General features: G+C 53.7%; 1 protein-coding gene across 2 annotated transcripts in view; it reads left to right on the top strand.

Annotated features, from left to right (window-relative positions):
* The window catches only part of SUFU (SUFU negative regulator of hedgehog signaling), a 123754-nt gene extending 101880 nt beyond the window's left edge, over positions 1-21874 (top strand). For both annotated transcript variants that reach the window (XM_017531099.2, XM_017531098.2), the window contains exons 9-12: positions 3954-4088; positions 5952-6090; positions 15960-16028; positions 18514-21874. In XM_017531099.2, coding sequence (XP_017386588.1) covers positions 3954-4088; positions 5952-6090; positions 15960-16028; positions 18514-18603 — 433 coding nt within the window. In that variant the 3' untranslated portion in view covers positions 18604-21874. The remainder of the gene's footprint in view (positions 1-3953; positions 4089-5951; positions 6091-15959; positions 16029-18513) is intronic.
* The last annotated feature ends 254 nt before the right edge of the window (positions 21875-22128 follow it).

Below are 22128 nucleotides of genomic sequence, written 5' to 3'. Positions count from 1 at the left end.
AAGACCAGCCTGGCCAAGATGGTGAAACGCTTTCTCTACTAAAAATATAAAAATTAGCCAGGCATGGTGGCAAGTGCCTCTAATCCCAGCTACTCGGGAGGCTGAGGCAGAAAATTGCTTGAACCCAGCAGGTGGAGGTTGCAGTGAGCTAAGATCAGACCACTGCACTCCAGCCTGGGAGACAGAGTAAGACTCTGTCTCAAAAAAAAAAAAAAAGAAAAAAAAAAAATTTGGTGGGATGTGAGAGCAGCCTTAGGGATTGGAAGGGCTATTATGTGAAGATGAATTCATCTCACTCTAGGCGACTTGAAGAACAGGGGTTTGAGAACTGCAGGAAGGCAGCTTGTGCTCTGTAGAAGGAAGAGAGCCCTGGCAGCACCTCCCTCAGTGGAGCAAAGGCCTCAGGGTTTTTGTTGGGCTATAGGAGGGCCTTCCCAGAGCACCAGTGGTTGAACAAAGCCTGCAAGGGTCCACTCAAGGAGTCAGGAGCCGCTTCACGCCCTGTCTCAGAAGTAACCTCTCCCAAACTCCAGGCAACAACCTTTGTTCAGCAGAGAACTGACGTAGACAGAGGCAGATGGATTCTGGGCCCAGGATAAAGGCAAACAAGTTTTGGTTAGGCCATTGACATTCCTACAGGAGCGGATAGACTTTTAGAGGCAGCCAGCTAATATCAACACATTAATGCACTTGTCAGATGTATTATGAGCACCTACTACATCCTAGGCACTATGAGATGCCTCATCTCAGTCATCCCATTTAGTCCTAATGACCTATTGTTATTTATTCTTGTTAAGAGGATACCAAAGCTTAGAAGTTAAACCCAATGTCATGTAAGACTGGAACAGAACTTAAGCTGTTAGCCACTCTGTCTCCTGGAGCATAGCCTTGGCCCCATGCCCCTGGTAGTCCCCAGCAGGTATGAGCTGTGGCTCCCTGAGAGCCCCTCTCCCAGTCCCCAAAGCCATGCCTCACCCTCCACTGGGAACTCAGGGAGAAAAGAGCCCAGCTGAAAAATTAGGCCATGCAGCCCAGCACACTACTTATTTTTTATGACTAAGATTAAGCTGACAACCATGCAAAATGTTGCAAACCTGTGTTGGCTGCAGATTTAATACCTCGCCCAGCCCACACAAATAATTCATGCTTCTGCATCGATGTCCAGAAAAAACAAATCAGCAAAAAGCCGGGCGTGTGTGTGTGTGTGTGTGTGTGTGTGTGTGTGTGTGTAACAGCAGCCGTGTTTCCAGTGAAGCAGCATGCCGGAAATACCCAAGCTCCAGGACTGCAGATGTAGCATTTTGCAATTTTTTTTTCTCTTAAAAGATTAAAGTACAGTTTCAAATGATTGAAGGTTGGTGGGAGGTGTAAATGTGGGCACTTGTCACATTAATTCTTCAGATGATTAAGTTCTTTTCCATTTCTTTAAAGCTGTTTGCAGTTGGGTTTGATGTCCTGGTTCTGGGTGAGTGTGTTGTGGCAGTTACCAAGGTGACTTTAGCTGACTTTCAACAATTTATTTTTCCCTCCAGCTTGAGATGTCTCTAGCCCTGTGTGCTGTTGATTCTTCTCTGCAAGCCCCCACCCCACCTCCCATGCTATTCATCAGCATTTTTGCTGGCACCATAGAGGCTGGGATCCTCTAGCAGGCCCCACCTGGCCAAGCCAAACCTCAGAACCTTTCAGGAGAATGGTGGTGTGTCTGGAAGCAGGAGCAGGTGGTCAGATATGGCACAGGGGAGTGATTATGAGAGTCACCCCCTGGTTCTTTCGCTTAAACTCGCTCTGAGCCCCTGGGCTTGTCCCCTCACCTCCGTGAGCCTCAGTTACCTCATCTGTGAAAGAAGGCTTGACAACAGAGCCTACCTTGTGCTTGCTGGGAGAAATCAGCGAGTGAACTATGGTCTGAGCAGAGGGTTAGCACAGAGTAAGGGCTCAGGAAACATGGTTCAGGAAACACTGCTTCCTGAGTTCTGCTCTTGTTTGGGCCCTGAGGGCACACCCTGTCTCCACTGAGCCCTCACCTGTCGCTGGTGCTTCCTTCAGAAGGGAGGGAGGTGCAGCTGCCCTGGTGAAGGGAAAGAGATTTGGTTGGAAGTCTGAGGCTCCCATTCTGGCCCACCACAGACCTGCCCTGTGGCCTTGGATGTGTCACCCGCTCTCTTTTGTAAAGAAGAGCTAGATTAAACAACCTCAGAGTTTCCTTCCAGTCCTGAATACTGTGACCCTCTTGGCCATAGCATTTGTCTCCTTCACAGGTCTTATGCAAGGGTGAAGCCAGGGGAAAAGGCAGTTTCAGAGCTGGCTTTAGGAAACCAGAGGAAGGGACCACTTTGTGAAAGAACAGTCAGATCCGGGGGTGAGTCCCCACAAGGAGAAGACCAGCAGGCAAGGATGGCCCACGACCTTAGGGGCATGTTTAACCCACTGCTGCCACAGGGCCCTTGCTGGCCAGGGCCATCCTCTGTCTTTTGCCTGCTGATCCTACACCTTCCCCTGTGGAGTTGCCCTGCCTGTCCGGGTGCTACCCTGCCGGAGGGAGCTACCCGGCACCCAGCCCCGCAGCGTGTGAGGAGGGTGGGCCTGCCCCTCGGTGGCTGTCCAGCTGTCATCCTGGGTGGCTTCTGCCTGCCACTTGAATGATAAATAACTAGAGCTTCTCACCCAGTTTTTGATGGACACTTGGGGAATTGTTCTGAGATTCGCAGCCCAAACCAGGATCCGGCCTTTTGAATGAGATCAGTGGGTAACTCTTATTTCTGGCCGAGGCAAATTTGAGAGGTTGTCAGTGGGGGCAGCTGAATTTGAAAGAGCAAATCTTAGAATGCAAAGGGACTCCGTGGCCAAGCTGTGGGCCACACTGTTGGTGGGGAGCAGGCAGGAGGGAGTGTGGGGCAGCAGCGACAGCTCATGGTGCCAAGGCCACGGGAGGAATCTGGTACAGGCTCCTGGGGCCTTGAAGCCCAGCAGGGTGGGGGCCCGGTTCTGCTTTCCAGCCAAGCCCACTGGTCTGAATCCTAAGAGCCCAGCTTGTACTCGGCAGTGCAGATTGTATTATCGTCTGGTTAGATGAAGGGTCTGAATGTCCCTGAAGTTCCTAGCCATTGGCAGAATGTGCATCCTCAGAGCCTTCAGGGTCACCTGGACAGAAACTCTTGGGAGCCATATCTCATGGTGCTCAGAGTTAGAGCTCTGAGGCTCCAGGGCAGGAGAGGAAGGGCTCCCAAAAGCTCCTGCTGATCACAGGGAAAGACCACTGTGCCATAAATTTTAATGTGGAATGTTGGGGCCAAGCGCAGTGTGGCCCATGCCTGTAATCCCAGCACTTTGGGAGACCAAGGCAGGTGGATCACCTGAGGTCAAGGGTTCGAAACCAGCCTGGCCAACGTGACGAAACCCCATCTCTACCAAAAATACAAAAATTAGCCAGGCATGATGTAATCCCAGCTACTAAGGACTAAGGCAGGAGAATGGCTTGAACCTGGGAGGTGGAGGTTGCAGTGAGCTGAGATTGCACCACTGTACTACAGCCTGGGTAACAGAGCGAGACACCATCATAAAAAAAAAAAAAAAAAAAAAAAAAATGTTGGCCAAAGATGCAGGCTTTATAGAACCAGAACTACCTGAGACCAGATCTCACCTCCACCCACTCTCTGGCTGTGCAACCTGTGCAAATTACTGAGCCTCCCTGTCCCCAGTTCCTCCTCTGTAAAAAATGAAAGAATGGTGGCAGCTACCTCTTGGGGGCATTGTGAGGAGTAGCCAGTCAGTGAGAAGTGCTTGGTGCAGTGGCTGGCGCTTGCCAGGCATATACGAAATGGTTGCTGTCACCATCATTATCATCAGTCACCATTATTGTCTTTATTACTCAGGAGCCCAGACGGAGACTCTCATCCTGCTCCTCCCTGAGCTTTTCACCTTGTGCTGAACCGTTTCCTGTGCTTGCTTCACAGGAGCCGTAAAGACAGCCTGGAAAGTGACAGCTCCACGGCCATCATTCCCCATGAGCTCATTCGCACACGGCAGCTCGAGAGTGTACATCTGAAATTCAACCAGGAGTCCGGAGCCCTCATTCCTCTCTGCCTAAGGTGAGAGAGACAGCCCTGCCACACAGCTCAGCCTCCAGGGGACACTTCAGAACCTTCCCAGCCCCCTCCCCTAGCAGACATCCTCGAGCCTCTGGAGAGCCACCAGGCCCATGCTTGCTGTCTCCCGGTGAGGCTGAGGTGCCTGTTGGCAGCCCACACACCTAAGCAGGCTGGGGCTCAGGGAGGGAGAAGAGCTACTCCACTTGGGGCCTGTTTTGGAGCTCTGGGGCTGTGAACTGGCCAGTCACCCCCATGTCACTGGGCCATGCAGTGTTCTCCCTGCCCAAGCAGGGAGGGCCTAGGTGGTGAGAAATCAACCATCCTTCCTAGAGAGGGGCTCTCTTCTCTGCATCTCCTGTCTGTAGCCCAGGGCAGCGACAGTCCCCAGTGGTCCCAGCACTGTAGCCAGAGAGCCCCACTGATCTCTGACTGCTTGCTTGACAGACTTTCCTCATTTGCAAGTTCTGGAGTCAGAATCCACAGGGAATAGGCGCTAAAGAACTCTCCTTTGTCCAGAGAAGTGTTCCTTGGCCCTCTTCCCCTGAGGAAGGCTCTGTGACCTAGGGAGTCTCAGGTGCCCCCAGTCCAGGGTAAGGGATGGCAGGGTCCCCAGAAGCACTGGTTTGTCAGGGCAGGGTTGGGTGGGTTGGGCTCTATTTTCTCCTGCTTACTGCTTTTCCCATGGAAAACACTCAGTTCTGAAACCCAGTGGCCAGCCCAGCAAACTCCTTGAGGGACCAGGAAGCCCAGCTGTGTCCCTTCTGCTTCTGTCCACAGTGCCAGAGCCCAGCCCTCTGGCCAAAACTCAGCTCTGTGCTCAGGGCGGTTGCATGGCTGCATCTGCTACAGCTGGCTCCCCCACAGCCACAGGGCTCCACCCACACTCTGAGCAGCAGAGGCTCTAAGAGTAACTCTAAACTTGCAGAACAGTGACAGGGAAGAAGACTTGCACAGTTGGGACTCTTCCCACTGTCCCCAGCACCTGGGTGTGAGTTTGAAGGGTAACCAGCCTTGGCTAGCCACCCTGGGCAGCAGACAGAGAGCAAGTGGCCAGAATGAACAGGACCTGGCGGGGCCCACCACCACGCCACAGCCACATCCTCCCCAGCCACTTATCTGGCCGCGGCCCAGGGCCTTTGGACTGGTGAAGGGTTAATTGGAGGCAGCCTGAGAAGGCAGTGGGCAGGTTCTGCTTCCTTCGCTGACGGGTGGCTCTGCCCATTGGCTGCCCCTGCTTGCCCCTCCCCCAGGTGTATTTCCAGACTAGGGATTAACAGTAACTTCTGTGACTCCCTGAGTGACCCCACATGGCTTCAGTTTGCTTGCTTGCTTTTTTTTTTTAAGCTGCGCTATGGCCTTTGGGCCAGCCACTTAAATGTTATGGGAAAACCCAGAAGCAGGTGGAAGATTCTGCCCTGGTCACTGAAGTGTCCCACTGGAGAGGCACTATCCCATCATCCCAGGGAAACTTGTCTAGACACTACCTCACCTCCATCCCCAGTGGGGGATGTGACCTCCTCTTACATCTGGGCATGACCTTTGGCACGTTGCTACCTTTTCTCTCTGGCCTCAGTTTTCCTTAGGGAGGTGAACCCCATGACCTCTGGAGGGCTTTTGAACTCTGATCTAGAGTGTTTTCTGCTAGCTTTGAGCACTTTGAAAGGATGACCTTAGAGAACTTGAAATGAACATGTTTGGATACAGTCCTCTGTTAGTGGGCAGGTGGGCAGCCAGGAGGGCATTTACCAGGCACCCTGTCCCGTGGAGCATAGTCCCCACTGTCCCAGAGCCTTGGCCAGGCCTGCTGCGCTTGGAACTGTTTCCAGGCCCAGCTTCTCACTGTCTCCATGTTCCCACCCCCAGGGGCAGGCTCCTGCATGGACGGCACTTTACATATAAAAGTATCACAGGGGACATGGCCATCACGTTTGTCTCCACGGGAGTAGAAGGCGCCTTTGCCACAGAGGAGCATCCTTACGCGGCTCATGGACCCTGGTTACAAGTGAGAAGGCCCTTCTTCTACTCCCTTCCTTCCTTCCATAGGCTCTTCCTTGCCCACCCCTCCTCTTCTCCCTTGGCAACTCTTGGTGGCGCCCCTTCCGGGGGGGCTGGTCATGAATGCCTCTCGGATTCAGGGTCCGAGGCCTGTGTGTGGATGTGGAGTATAGATGCCAATGCCCACTGCAGCAGCTCCAGGAGCACTTCCTGGCCTTTTCCCCCTGTCACCTGAGGCACAAGTGTTAACTCTCCAGGCCCTGGCTATTGGTAATTCTGTTTCCCGTGGAAATCCAGGTTGGAAGGCTATAAGACTTTCTGAACCCTGGGTAAACCAAGGCACAAGAAATCAAGGGTAAAGCAAGATGGGAGGATATGTGGAGGCCAGTCTCCAGTGGCTACATGGAAATCCCACCAGAATTCAGACAGTGGCATGGGTGCCTGGACCAGGGGCTGGGCAGGCCTCAGTGGGATGAGCCTCCCTTCCCACCCTTTCTGATGACCCTCCCATTCCTCCTGAGCGTGTGTGACCAGAGACCTGCTGGCTTGTCCAGAGCACTTTGTCCTTCCTTTGCTCTTCTGGCTGTAGCAAGCTTCAGAGCTGATGCCAAGCAGGGTACTGCGGCCTCAGAGCCATAGGCCTCCTTCCAGGCCCCCCCCCGCCCCCGTCCTGGGTCTCTAATGGGTGCTCAGCCTGCTTGACCACACTCCCGAGTGTCTTGGAAGGACAACATCTTTTTTTGGCATTTGTTTGTTAAGGGTGGAGAGAGGATTAAATACTTTACCTCACCTCGCTCACAAGTATCAAGAAGGGAACCTGACCCTAAGCCTAAAGGTGGCCATACCTGGTTTGCGATGTATTGGAGAGGCATGTGGCATTACGGTAGAGGGGAAGAGAATGATGCTGGGTTTGTGAGTTTCACCCAGTCTGGGGAGTCTGTGAAGCACATGTACTCAATACAGAAACACTTTTTATCGCTGCATGTCTACAGAATTTCTCCTCCTTCAGGCCAGGCCCCTCTTCTCCCCCACCACCAAAATATTAACCCTTAATTAAAACAAACAGCAAACAAAGGACACCAACCACACTCCCCAGACTAAGCTGAGATAGAAATGGAAGCTAGTGCTTTAGGGATATTGTGTTCCATAAATTATCTTGCCTTTTTCCACTGTTGTTATTATATCGTTTCATAACAAAATTACTTTGAACCATAAAGTTATAAATACATTTTAAAAGTCCCACTTGGTAACATTAGATTTCTGTCCATGTGGTGTTGGTAGTTACTGTAACAAAAGCTCTGAAGTGTAATATTTGAAATTAGCCCAGCACAAGTGGAAAGGGCCTCCCCCCATTCCCCACCCCCAGTCATGTCCTGGGCTGCTACCCCTGCCCCTGTGGAGAACAGGGAGGGAGGAGGCCTGTCTCCTGGGCAGAGCTGCTGGGGAGGCTAAAGGTAAGGACCAGCCCCTGAGAGTTCACAGGTCATCATTCCCAAATGTCCCCAGGTAGCAAGCCGCACGCATGTATGTGTGTGTGTGTGTGTGTGTGTGTGTTTATTAAAGGTTCAAGTACATTTTCCTGGGACAGTAGGGACTGGGGCCTTCCCAAACTGCAGAATACATTCAACCCAGTTAGGTTTCACTTCCTCAGCTCTGACCCTATCCTTGGAGCTCTCTCCTCCCCTCCTGGAATGTCCTCCTGCCCTGAGGGAGGTTAGTCAGTGTCTCTGATTTTCAGCAGCTCAGGAAGCTTGTCCCCCACAGGACTCAGCAGATGACACGTTGCCCCTCAGTCCACTGAAAGCCCTTTGGACCCAACCCCATTTCCCCAAGCCCCTGACCTCGTAGCTGCTGGGGTTCCCACTCCCAGTGCCACAACCCCCTCACCTCCCTGGCAGCCCCTCAGTGAGCTTGAGGCTCAGCACCCGCTGGCTCCCCAGCACATGGTCCCCTCCCATGGGCTGTTGCCCAGGGAACCGGGGTGCGGTGGGAACGAGCTGCTGGCCTCGGCATGTTTCAATAAAGTTGCTGTGCTGGGAGCTGCTCAATCAAAGGCCTGTGTTATGGGCTCATTATTGTGGTCCACCATGGGGCCCGGCTCACAGGAGAGCTCCCAGGAAGGCTGGCGGAGGCCCCACTCCCCAAGCACCCACCCTTGATCACCAAGGGGTTTCTCAGGCCCTTTCCAAGGAGCCCTGGGAAACCCTCTGACCCTGCTCCCAGCCGGATTCTCAACGGTGGAGCCAACACCCACACCAGCCCTCCTCCCCCTGCCAGGCAGTCAGCACTTTCTGCCTCTGACTGCCAGCCAGCCTCCCCCGTTAGGGTCTTGCCACTGTGGTCACAGGCAGCTCCCTTGCTTGTGGGAACCTGGGCTTGTAATTACTTGTGGGCCTCTAGGTCTCGCTCTGGGGCTGGCTGTCTCCCTGGGAGTCTGCAGGACTTCCTAGAGGCCTGGGGTTAGACTTGCAGTCGCCAGTGAGGGCCACTCCACTGGGCCAAGGAGGGCCATAGGCTCCTCAGGAGGGGACCCCAGCACAGAGAGGCCTGCCTTTGCTCCCTGCAGGCATCTCTCACTCGTGCCCCCAGGGTTCCAGGGTGTCTCCTGGGGCCTTGTGTGCCCAGGCCTGTTGGGGGCAGAGGAGTAGGAAGGAGCAGAATCCAGGAGACGCAGGACATAAAGAGACCCAGTCTTCTGTTCTCTTGACTGCTGCCAGAACTCTCCCGTTGGTCCCAGCTGAAACGGAGGGGCTGGGATGATTTTGTTACAGCAACCTTGGCACCTTGTTCTGGCCACCAGCCCAGGCTCGTTATCTCTTGGGAGAAAGCGTGGCAGAGACACCCTGCATGAGGGAAGAGTGACAAAGGAGGCCAAGAGGAAAAGGCAGAAGGTTCGGGAACCCGAGCCCCTTTCCAGAGCCTGTGGAATGGCCCCAGACAGGCCTCCACACCCACCTGCTCCACCACTTCCCCATCAATCCAGACCCAGGAGAGTCTAGACTCCAGCATGTGGCAGAGCAGGGCCATCTGCAGCCCCAGGTGGAGCACAGTGGACACTCCCTATTTCATGGAGGATCTGGAGGTGCAGGAAGCCAGCTCCAGTTCCACAGGCTTTCACTCCAGGGAATGACGCCTCGGTCTGCCCTGCCATTTGTTGTTTTCATCCTTGCTGAAACTGTAAAGTTTATCAGCCAACTCCAGAGCTGTGCAGGAGGCTCTTCAGACCCTGGGAGGGGACCTGCCAAGGTCTGCTCCTGCACCTCCTTCCCCCAGCATTCCCTCATCCTAGTGGCTTTAACAAGCCTCTCTCCCTTGAGCCTGTCAACACTGGGCTGTTAGTCTTCTGAGCGGGAGCCTGGCCCAGAGCTGAGGTGATCATCCGTCCCCAGCCAGGGTTGATCTGAAGTCTCAGCCCCAGCGGTCATATAGGGGTCACATCACCAAATATGAGAATATTGTTTTAGGCCCCGCAATGCTTTCTCAGCTGTGTGGTGTCTGACAGCTCACCCAGGTGTCGCCCCCAGTCCCGGCCATTCTCTGCCAGCCCTGATGGAAAGCCCCAGGTTTGGGAGAAAACGCCCAGCAGCTATTCCAAGTGGGCTCTGCTGCTCCAGGCCAGGATTGGGGAGCTGCTGCCGAGCTCTCCTCTTGACAAGCCCTGCCTTCTGCCATCCATTTGGATATTGCACAGAAGATGACTTGGGAATCCCCAGTCCGTTCGCTGGGTATCTCCTCTTTGGTGCCTCTACTGTTCCTCCTCCTACTAGTGAACCCAGCCATACCTGTTCTCCCTGGAGACCTTTGCTTGGACTGCCCCAGAGACCTTGTCCAGGGGGATGCCCATTCAGGTTTAGAACCCAGCAATGTGCCTGGCGAAGTGCCCTTCCTTGTAGGAAAGGACTATGATGCCCCACTGTGTTCCTGGCAGCCCACAGCCAGATCAGGAGTCTGAGCCTGCTTCTAGCCACCAAAGCCAACTTTTCACCACCCACTGAGAAAAAATGAGCGAGATCTGTGCCCTCACTGCAGCCCGATACCTGCCGCACCACATACCTCTGCCCTTGATCTGGGTGGGGGGTGTTCTCCAAGCTGTTTTCTGGCTTTTGTCTGACCTATGGAGGGGGTTGGGAGGGAGGGGACGCAGACAGGACTGCTTCCTTGTCCCTACCTCCTCCACTGCCATTGCGGGTGCCAGAGCAGCTCCTTGGCAGGCTCTTCCACTGTAAACAACACATTTCCTTCCCTGAGAGGAGGAAAGGGAGGGAAAAGAAAGCCAAACTTGTTGGGAAGCAAGAACAACATGTCAACATGATGAACAAACAAGGCCCTGGACAAAGTGTGGATTGTCATACCAAGGGGAAGGAGTGGGCATTGTCAGCCACTCTTTGCAGACTCAGAAATATCATTGACCGCAGACATTTGAATCGGCGTCAGATCTGCAGCAGCGGGACTCCTGCCTGCACACAGCCTGGCCTGCCCAGGGCAAGCACTGACACAAGATCACTTTTCGGGTTCCTTTTTGGAACTTTCTGGGGCCTGGGGAATTGGGAGGTTGTTGACAATCCTCCCACACCATCACCAAGCAAGCTGTTTAAGGCAGCTTGTGTGAGCCCATTAGAGTAGCTGCTGGCCTAGATTCCAAGCCCCCTCCCTGGCCAAAGGTGGGAATTAGGGGTGACCAGGGTCCATTGCTCCCCTAGCAGCTCAGCCAGTTTGATGGTGCTGGAGCTAGAGCCACCAAGTCACCCTTGTTGGTTAAGCCTGTGCCCAAACCCCCTTTTCCTGTGGGCCTGAGTATTTCCCCAGCAGCCCCACCATGATCTTGTGGGGCATCTCTTAAAAATACAAGTGCCTTGGCTTTGCCCCAGCGTATTCTGATTCAGGAGGTGTGAATGGGGCCTAGCAACCCCATATTTTCAAAAGCTTCCCAGGGGAATGTGCTGCTCAGATTAGTTGGGGGGGTCTTCCTCTCTAGATGGACCCCTCCCTCTGAGAGCTGTTTGTGCACAAACATAAGTGTTTTCTGCTTGGCTCTTGGTAAGTACAAATATCAGTGAGTGCTGTTATCAATCTTTATACTGCTACTTTCTGGGCTAGAGAACTGTCAAGATGTACGTATTCACTAGGCTGGCCTTGGAATTTGCCCCACTGTCCCCACTTGGGAACCATCTCTGGGCATGGCATGCCTTCCTTTCCAGTTGGCCAGCCTGGTGGTTTAGTGCTCTCAGGTCTCTAGCCCTCTTTTTTTTGGGGGGGGAGGGAGACAGAGCCTCACTCTCACCCAGGCTGGAGTGCAGTGGCGCAATCTTGGCTCACTGCAACCTCCACCTCCCGGGTTCAAGCAATTCTCCTGCCTCAGCTTCTTGAGTAGCTCGGACTACAGGCGTGTGCCACCACACCCGGCTATTTTTTTTTTCTATTTTTAGTAGAGACAGGGTTTCACCATGTTAGCCAGGATGGTATCGATCTCCTGACTTCAAGAACTGCCCTCATCAGCCTCCCAAAGGGCTGAGATTACAGGCATGAGCCACCTCGCCCAGGCTTCCAGCCTTTTTAAGTTGAGCAGGAGGCCAGGAGATTCGTGGCTGGTAGAGGTTGGGACTGCTGATTTTCCAGGTCATTGGTAAAAAACAAAGCTATGTTCACCTCCTTCATCAGCAGACAGAGAAGTCATCCCCAAATATACAGGCTTCTAGGGTTGGGGTGTCTTCCCCAGACAGGGAAAAAAGCATCCTCTATCACCATGAGGTCAGATAGCTGTTCCTCTAAAGCCCAGAGGCTTGAGCCAGGCACAGTGGTTCTCGCCTGTAATCCCAGCACTTGGGGAGGCCAAGTGGGGTGGATCATTTGAAGTCAGGAGTTCGAGACCGGCCAGGCCAACAAAGCAAAACCCTGTCTCTACTAAAAATGGAAAAATTGATGGAGACCATCCTGGCCAACATGGTGAAACCCTGTCTCTACTAAAAATACAAAAATTAGCCAGGCGTTTGGCACCTGCCTGTAGTCCCAGCTACTTGGGAGGCTGAGGCGGAAGAATTGCTTGAACCTGGGAGGCAGAGGTTGCAGTGTGCCGAGACTGCACCACTGTGCTCCAGCCTGGTGACAGAGCAAGACTCTGTCTCGAAAAAAAAAGGAAAAATTAGGCTGGGTGCAGTGGCTTACGCCTGTAATCCGAGCACTTTGGGAGGCCAAGGCGGGTGGATCACAAAGTCAGGAGTTTGAGACCAGCCTGACCAACATGGTGAAACCCCATCTCTACTAATATTAGCCGGGTGTGGTGGCATGTGCCTATAGTCCCAGCTACTGGGGAGGCTGAGACAGTAGAATCGCTTGATCCTGGGAGGTGGAGGTTGCAGTTTGCCCAGATCTCACCATTGCACTCCAGCCTGGGCGACAGAGAGAGAGAGACTCTGACTCAAAAAAAAAAAAAAAAAAATTAGTGAGATGTGGTGACAGTCTCCCGTAATCCCAGCTACTCAGAGGCTGAGGCAGGAGAATCACTTGAACCCAGGAGGTGGAGGTTGCAGTGAGCTGAGATTGTGCCACTGCACTCTAGCCTGGGCAACAGAGCAAGACTCCGTCTAAAAAATAAAAGTCCAGCGCCTTGTCTCCTCTGGGTACCTACCCTTGGGCAAAGTGGGGATGATAGTCACCTCCCTAGCAGGACTGCCACAAGGATTCAACTAAATGACACTGATCAAGCTCTTAGCACAGCGCCTGGCACATGGGGGAGATACTGATTCTGCTATTGGCCATTTTTACTGTCATTTTTATCATCACCATTCCCATTATTTGTGACAGAGCCAAGCAGCTCCATAGGGACCCAGTGAGCTTCAGGAGTGCCAAGCCCCAGAACTGCCAGGCTTTTCCCACAGTTGCATCACAAGGGCGAGTCTGTTACTCAGGAGAGCTCCCAGGAGCTGCCCCATCTTAGCTGTCTATCTCCAGTGTCCTGTTGATAAGATCTGTTAACATTCTCAGCTCCAGGTTTGAAATATACAAAGAACAGGGCCTGTTTGTTCAATCCAAGCTTCTAAGGCTTAACTCCCAAAGGAAATTAAATTAGGTGCCTGGAGCTATGACGGTCTGTCGTGTTTCTTTGCAGAGAATGTCACCCTTAATATCATGCAGATCTCATGTATAATTTTTCCCCTTTAATTCTTTTAAAATAATGTGAAGTTGCCAGCAGGAACCAGCAAATCACCAAAAGCGAAAATGGAGGAGCAACTAGGGTTTGTCCTTGTTTTTGATCTGGCCATCCCCTCCCCAGCTGAGCCCACAATAAGTCCACACACAGATGGTGCCACACATAGTGGTTGCTCTACTAAAAGCCACTATAACTCACTCTCTCCCTAGCATCAGTTCCAGACCTTTGTCAGAGGAGCCAGCTTAGAATGAACTCAGTGTTGGTGGCATTACGTTTCCTTGAAGAGTAACTCTGGTGTCTTAACTGGGTAGCCACAGCCCCCGTGAACCCTCGCCCCTCTTCCTGTCCTCCCTTCTACCCCGTCTCAGCCCTAGCGCTTGTTATAATCCTAGATCTATATACTGATCTGGCAGAAAGCCCCTCCCTCCAAGTTATTTGGAGTTAGAAATTAGCCGGGCCCAGACTGGAGTCATTGTAATATAATTGGGTTTTAGGTATGCTTGTGTTTGTGCTAGCATTTGCAGAGATGGCAGTGAGCCCCGGAAATGCCAAAAATATGAATGGGACTTTTGTACTACTTGAGCAGACTGGTGATAACTGGTGAGGAAACTGAACTTTTGGGGAGGACACCCCTGGGATAAGAGTAGGAGGAGCAAGGTCTTGGGCTATGGGAGAGGTATGTGTAAGTCTGGAGTCTGTGGGCAGAGTCAGCTAGCCCCACTTTGGGGAATTAGAACTGTAGGGGTACACCTCCCCCAACTTTGTCAACTTTGCCTCTCCTGTTCTGTCTCTAAGCCTTGTCTCTGTCCTCAGTCAGGTCCCTAGCTCCTAGAACAGAGAGTTTGGTGAGGAGGTGTGGACTGATGGTCAGAGCTATTTTGTACCTGCTGTGGGCTTGGAGTCAGGGAAGGCTGGGTCTCTTGTCTCCTTGCCAGCCAAGGGAGGGTGCCTGTCCTGGTGAGAAATTGGTTGCCTTCATGCCTATGTCCCTGGAAAAATGAATAGAGGAGTCTGTCCTGGGGGTGAGAGTTCAGCATTCTGGAGCAGTACTCCAGGCACTAACCTGAGAGTCCAGACATGACCAGGATATGGTCTTAGCCACTCACAAGCCGTGTGACACTGAGCAAATTACATAACCTGCCTATGTCTCAGTTTCCTCCACTGTAAGACAGGGAGATGAGCAGTTAGCATGCCCCATTTGATGACAGCTTTCCTGCTCACTTGGGAGTAGTGTTCTTATTCCTCACTCCCTCCTCTACCCTGTCCACTTCTTGCTTGGAGACCTCCATCCTTCGAGGTCCAGAGCTGTCCTGCTTGCTCACTTTCCTTGTTATCTCACGATGTGGAAACTTTTGTTCTTGGCAGTTGACAATTCCCAGGGGAAACCTGGTGGGTATTTTTCAAGTTCTCAATTCTCCTCCTCCTCACAGGGAGGGCTTCCCCTCAGAAGAGCTCCTTGTCTGGATCTTCACCCCATCATCTTTCTTCCTTTGTGCCCTACCTGGGTGCTCAGAGTATGCTCGAGGAGACAGAGCTGTGGCCTGGGGGTACAGAAGGGTCTGCAGCCGGGGGAGGCCAGGAGGCCCTGGGGACAAGGACACAGAGAGGGAGAGGTAAAGGAAGGGGTCAGGGTTGGAAGAGGAAAGATCCTCAGCCAGGGCCTGGTGGGGTGCAGACCTCAGGTCAGTTTGGCCTGGCTTTGCATAGCAGCCTGACCAGAGGGGTGGGTAGGGAAAATGACTCATCAGATTGAGGAAGTCCTGGTTTTAGAGGCCCTGAGAGTCCTTGGACATTGTTATTGGCAGTGAAAACTTCTTTAGCTGATGAAGGTGGTAGTTGTGCTAGCCAAATAGTGGGGCCAGACTCAGCATCAAAGTGAGAGGCAATGAGGCATCAGACTAGAACAGCAGCGTGGAACTCTGGGAGGTGACCTAGAGAAGAGGAATCTCAAAGAAGCCTGGAGGAACTCAGTGGCTGATCGAGCCCAGGAGGGCAGCGGCTTGGGAGCTTCCATCCTTGGAGGACGTAGCTACTGTGAATGGGAATGGAAGTGGGGAGTCCCTTTGTCATCTGTAAAATGAGAGACATTGGTCCACAGTCTCCAGATTCTCCAGCTCAGACATTCTTGGATGTACCTTCCGGGGCATTTCCAGATTCCAGACAGGGCTTGTATTCCAAATTCAGACAGATTCCTTTTGTCCTGCCACGGTGTGGGGCAGAGGCGGACACGCAAGCCTGACGGCATCAGCTTCCCCGCCCTTGGCCCTGCTCTTCCCTGTGATTGCACCGCACTGTGCAGGAGGCCTGGGCAACTACAACAGGGGCTTTTTCCCCCCACCAATATATTCTTAATTGAAATGTTTTTTCCTTTTTATTTTTCTTTTTTTGTTCCTTTTTTTTCCTGATGTAACCTTTTTACCAGCCCCACCAGTGTTCATCTCCCTTCTGGCAGCAGCATTCCCAGACCTCCCAATGTTCTCCCTCCCCTCCCCATTGTCCGCTGACCCCTTTCCTTCTCTGTCCCTGTCAGATATTGTAGGGAGGTGGGGGGAATGGGGGGGAATGACAGTTGGGGACAGGCCTCAAACACTTCCCTCTGTCCCTTGAACAAATCACAGTGAGCTCATCTATCCTTCATGGTCAGAAGAGAGGTCTAAAGCTTGGTGCTTGGCAAAAGATCATATATTTAAAAAATAATAATAATAAAAGCCTGCCTTGTACCTTCACAGATTCTGTTGACCGAAGAGTTTGTAGAGAAAATGTTGGAGGATTTAGAAGATTTGACTTCTCCAGAGGAAGTAAGCTTGTTTGACTTTCCCTGACAGCGGGTCCCGTCTCTGGGACCATGTGTGTGCATACATGTGTGTGCGTGTATACATGTGTGTGCACGTGTGCTTGCATGTATTTGTGTGGCTACATCTGTGGGCTCCTCTCCAAGATGCAGGGATAGGCTGGAGAAGAGACTGTAGATTTCTCTTCTATTTCTGTGCACCCCCACCATTCCCTGCCCTACCCCCAGCCCTTGTAAGGATACCCAGCAAATTGTCCAAATTGCCAGCTCCTAAGAACCTCATTGAAGAGGATGCCAGGGCCTTCAGGCTAGTTCAAGTTCTCCCCAGCCCCTGCTGTTCCCTGGCAGGTTCTGAACAGAAAGCCTATGTCTGTTGCCAGAGAACATTCCACTGGGGAGTTCTGGTGGGCAGCAGGGGACTCCTGCCCTCGCCTTGGGCCACCCAGGAGCCACTCTCCCTTCTTCCTTCTCCAGCCATGAGCTGTCCCCTTTTAGTCCCCCTCTTCCAGCCCTGGCTTAGAGCCGGAGGAGCTGGCAGGCCAGCTGTGGTTGTGCCTTCTCCAGCTACTCCTCTGGGGTAGAGGAATGGAGTCCATAATCCCCTTTGTTTTTTCTCCCTTGTTCCCAGCATCCTCATTTACAGGGACTTACCTCATCCTGGAAAGTCCCTTACCCTCCCCCTGCTCCTGCCCCTAGCACCCCAGCAGGATGGGAGCCTTTCTGGCCTCAGGGCCCCGTGGGTTAGTGAATATTAGCAGGCTGGCCGGGCCTCTGGAGAGCCCTCCTGGGCCCTGACCTGCCTGTGGCAGAGACAGACCCTTCCCTTGCCCTGTCTGCCAGGAAATGTGCTTGGGGGAGAACTCCTCTGCCTCCCAGAGGCCAGGCTTTCTAGCCAGAGGGAGGCCAAGCAGGAGCTAGGTTCCAGCCAGGGCTGGAGCTTCCAGCTGCCAGGGCTCCCCAGGCTGCACCAGCCAGGACACAGAGGACTCTGACGTTCAGGAAGCTGAGGGGAGTGCACAGCGTGGGACCGTCCAGGCCAGGTCTTCAGGTGGACAGGAACTCCCCAGAGCCAGGGATCACCAGAGCAGAGCAGAGCAGTGTCTCTTCGGTCCTCTGGGATGCAGCTTGAGAAATTGGTTCATTTATACATTCCAAAGTCATCAAGCACCCAGTCCGTGCCAGCCAATCAACCCCCACAAGTCACTGGTCCCTGAGTCCCGGCTCCCCATTCAGTCAGACCAGAGCCAGCTGCCCAGAAGCGCTTCCGGAGAGGCCTTGTCGCACTGGGATGGCACTGTGCCAGGCTGCTGCTTTGAGCTTGGGTGTTGAGGGGGTAGGAGGGGAACAGTCCAGGCAAGAGGGATAGAAGCCAGGGGGAGCAGAGGAAAGTAGGTCACTGAAAATGACTTTTTTCTTTTTTACCTTTTCTGTCCAGAGGCTGTCCCCACACCCTGTCCCACTCCCCACTTTGGTCCTGGCAGAGATAGTCCCCCAGCAGAGAGAGGGAAGAGGGAGGTAGCCACCAAGGGTCAGGCTTGTCTGCCTCCAGCCCCAGCCCCAGGCAGGTCAAAAGCACTGCTCTCTCCTTTCCACCCTGCCCTGACTTCCAGTCTAGCCAAGTTAGAAAAGACAGACCCTGTGTCTAAGTTCCAGCATCAGTCCCAGGCAGTGAGCATTTATTGAGCACCAGCTGTGTGCCAGACTGCATCCAAAGTCCTACTGTAAAGAGGGTATCCCTTCCCCAACCAGAGGCTCCCACGTGAACAGCAGAAACAGAACTGTAGGCCAGTCAGTGATTCCTGGGGCAGGGTGGGAGACGTGGCTCACCTTGCCCACTGCTGGGACCACTCTGAGGCTGGTAACCCTGGGAAGCGGTGTGAATGAACATGAGGAACAGGGTGGGGACTGGCCCCTCTTGAGGCTCCACCAGGCCCAAGGGATCACCTCAAGCCCACTCTTCTGTACCCACCAAGGCTGCAAGTGTGGTCCTGACTTTGGGGCCGAACTAGGGCCTCTTTCCCTTTAGAGCCTTTGGCCAAGGTTACAAAGAACAGGTTCCAGGGTTCTTCCTGCACTGGCCTCTGAAAGAGAGGCCATGGCAATGACAGAGCTCAGGTCACTTCCCCACAGCCTCCAGACCCTCCCCCAGCCCCCATCTTCCAGCCCTAGGGCCTCAGGGAGCAGATTCCTTACATGCCTGTGGCCAGAGGCAGAACGAAGGAAGTGAGCAAGAGGGAGGTCAGCTTAGTGGAAAAAGGAGGAGAAAATGCCCTCCTCCAACCTGGCTAATTATTGGCAGGCCATGGGGAAAGAAGAGGTCACCCACTGCAGCCATTTGAGCTCAGCCTCCCACCTGGGTCCAGCATTTGAGAATGAAGCCAGGCATCCCACGGCCCATCCTGGCTCCCCGGACAGGCCTGGGCAGTCTGGAAAGAGCACGGTGGATTCCGCTAATCACTTGCACTCCTGGTCTGTGCTTGCTCCCTCCACAGTTCAAACTTCCCAAAGAGTACAGCTGGCCGGAAAAGAAGCTGAAGGTCTCCATCCTGCCTGACGTGGTATTTGACAGTCCGCTACACTAGCCTGGGCTGGGCCCTGCAGGGGCCAGCAGGGAGCCCAGCTGCTCCCCAGTGACTTCCAGTTAACAGTTGTGTCAACGAGATCCCCACAAATAAAAGGACAAGTGTGAGGAAGACTGCGCAGCACCACCCCATAGCCCAGTGGGGTGCAATGCACAGGCCACAGGCCCCCATCTCACCTCCAGCTCAGGGGCTGCACCCCCTCACCCCCCATGGCTAAGCCCTGCGACCCACCAGGCCAGTAAGCGGGCAAATGCAGACCCTCCCTGACTGCTGCCTGAACAGATTCTGGTTTGAGGTTTGACTCTGGACCCTGGCCGTGCCCCTAGGTGGAGACAGGCCTCATTCTCACCTACCCCCTGCCGCACAGCAGGAGGTGGGCAGAAGGCCCAGGTGCAGAGCAGAGCATGTGGATGCACCGCCCAGCTCAGCTCTGGAAGCCTTTGCTACTCAAGCTCCTCTGGCCATGGAACAATTCCTCTGATCGCGTTTGGTTTTCTTCTTCCTTATTTTATTTTGCAGAAACCGGATGGTATTTTATTGCTCTGCAAAGATGTCCAGAAGCCATGTATATAATGTTTTTTAAACAGAACTTTATTCCCCGTTGAACTTTCCCATTCTCTGACAGAGGCCTAGGGCTGTATCTCTCCCTGGACTGCCACCAGAGAAGGTGCTTGGTGTTCGCCTGCCAGCCCCAGAGCCCTGGAGGAGCCCGCTGCAAAGAGAGGCTTTTCTCCTCAGCTGGGCCTGGCAGAGCCTGGGGCAGGGGGAGAGTGGAGACACCAACTTGTGCAGCTTTGAGCCTAGTTTAGCTGGGGCCAGGGAGGGGTGCTACTGTTTTCCAAGTGAATGGGTCTCAAAGACTTGGTGACCCCAGCCTCATCTTCTAGGCCTTTTCCACCCAACCAGGCCTGCCAGGGAGAGGATGAGGTTCAGCATGTCACATACCGCCCCCACTGCCACTCAGGGCTTGGGTCTCCAGCTCTGTAACCAGTCCTGTCTCATTTCCCCAGTCCCTGGGCCTACCAGTCTCAGGCTGTAGGACTGGCTTACTAAAACTAAAAACTCTGCCTCTCAACATCTCTTTCACTTTGGTTTTGCTAACACTGCTCTCTGCTGCCCTCCCATCCTCCCTGTATCCATCCATGCCCTGCCCTGTCTTTCATTCTCCACTCCTCATCCCGTCTCCTTTCCGGCATCCTGGCCTCTCATGGTCCTCAGCCCCTCACCCCCAGTGCTGCAGATCTCACAGTCTGCCTTCCGGAAGCCAGCCTATCTCTACCCCATGGATTTGGAGTTCCTCTTGGCTTATCTCCCACTCCTGACCTGGAACTAGCAAGCCCCTTCCCACCTTCTAACCCCCAAATCTAGGGACTGCTGTAATACTTCAGGATCACTTTCCACCTCTTCAAAGCAAATAATGACTATGCAGGGCTCCTCATGGCTCCCATCTGTCTCTGCTACACACACGGGCACCACCAGGGATGCCGCAGGAGCGCCCACAGGGTGCAGGATTCTGCTGATGAGAGATCCAGCCAAAGAGCTGCCCCCAGGGGTATGAGGGCACCAGCTGGGTTCTACAGGGACAGGAGTTGGACCTCCCTGGAGCCACTAGGCCTGGCCTTCTCTGCACATCCTCAGGGCTATCCAGTTAACTCCATCAAGCTCAGAGCTACAAGGTACATCAGCCTGGAGTATTTGGGAGAGACTGGCTCCAGGTCCCCACCAGCCAAGATGCAAGCCACTCGGAACCTCATGTCGGCAGCTATGCCTCTACTGCCCTGAGGACCTTCCAGAGGGAGCCCTACTGACCTTCACCCACCACAGCAGCCCTTCCTCTGAAGCTCTTGTCTTCTGACATTTCACAGGCAGAGAGGTGCCATCAGTTTGCCTCCATTCCTTGCCACCCTGACCAGCCTCTCCCTGTACTCTCTCTTGCTGGAGACTGGCCTGAGGGTCCCCCACTGCAGTTCGCCCTGCGTCCATCTGTGGTTGGGTGGGGAGGGGCATTTTCTGAGCTAAGCTTTGTCATCAGCTTGTGAAGCACCTGGTCAGCAACTTGCCCCAGGCCTGGAGGGCATTTGCAGACTGAAGGTAGGCACCAGCTAGCATGTGGCCCTGTTCTGGGGGAGCAGGGAAAGGAGGAAGTGGGTGAGCTCTGAGATGACGAGCACATGAAGCCTGTGGTCCCTTGGTACCCATGCTATGTCAGGAGCCTCATGCGCTTCCAAGATCCTGCAGGGGCCAGGCTTCATCTCACTGGCTCTGGGGACTGGGCAGGGCATCACACATCTCTGACCAGGCCTCCTTTCCCATGGGCATTGGTGCCTGCCAGAGGTGTCTCAGGCTGCTGGCTTGGTGACAGAGGACCCTCAAAGATCAAGCCAGGCTGACCTTGGACCCTGCCCAGCACAGCTTCTGGCACAGGATGCTAGGTGAATGTACCCTATCTTTCCCTCCCTACAGCTCTGTGAGAGCCTCTGACCTTGTAGTGGGTGGAAGAGGTAAGGGGCCTCCCTCCCTAAATCTGCCTCTTCTGCAAGCTACTTGGAGATTTGCCTAGTCCTACCCAGCCCTCCAGGTCCCTGGTGCTTAGCTTCTGAGAAGGGCCTTTCCCTTGCTGTTTCCTGCTGTATAAGGCAGGCTCCTGTGGCTCCGCTGGCCCAGAGTGGGCTGCAGGAGGACCGCAGACCCAGCTGCCATTCTGAGAGGGTTTAGGGAGGCTTGTGCGAGGTCTCAGGCCTGGCTAGGGAGCTCATGCCTCTTCCTGCCCTTATCTTCCACTTCCAAGGGCACTGCTCCAAGGCAGGGACTGGGGAAGCCGAAGGGAGAGTCTAAAAGGGCTAGAGCATATTTAAAAATAGATACAGGGTCTTGGGACTGGGGTTTCGGATTGAGTTGCAAGCAGGGAGAAAACCTGAAGGTCGGTGCCCCTATGGGGCAGACCAGTAGAGAATTTCCTTTACTGTATTTTTTTATCCGGTCTTCCCTCTCTGGCTTCTAGGATGTCCACGCCAGATGAGGTACCTGGGTCCCTGTTACAAGTCAGGAGCCCTGTAGAGAGACCCCCCTTTTGTACAAGTACCTGAATGCTGCAACGAGCAGATTTTTGTAAATTTTATATTAGTTTTTAACGTCAGTGGCGACTCGGTTCCTGGGGCTGCAGCCAGCCTGGGACTTTTGTAAGAATTTTTGGGTGACTCACTTAGATGTTTCCTTCTTGCCCCCTCTTCCTCTGTGTAATCTAAGTGCATTAAACATCTTTGCAGAAGTGCCTGGGTTGTGTGCTCATTTCTGGCTGCCTGGAGTAGCGGGAGCAGGAAGCCCGGGGCCCTGGCACAGGGAGTGGGTTGGAGGCCCCCTGGCATTGTGTCAGCAGTGGAGGAGGTGCCAGGGAGTGGGATCACACAGCTGGTGGCTCTTCAGTCATGCAGAAATGACTTTCCAGGGACAGGCTCTCCCTCACTGGTCCTGAATTCCTCTAAGGTCAAGGGGGTAGGATTGAGGAGCAGTCTGGGGAGATGAGTG

Source organism: Cebus imitator, unplaced genomic scaffold (genome assembly GCF_001604975.1).
Source record: "Cebus imitator isolate Cc_AM_T3 unplaced genomic scaffold, Cebus_imitator-1.0 Scaffold71, whole genome shotgun sequence".
NCBI lineage: Eukaryota > Metazoa > Chordata > Mammalia > Primates > Cebidae > Cebus > Cebus imitator.
Note: the sequence above shows the minus strand (reverse complement) of the source record. Positions and strands in the feature narration are given on the sequence as shown.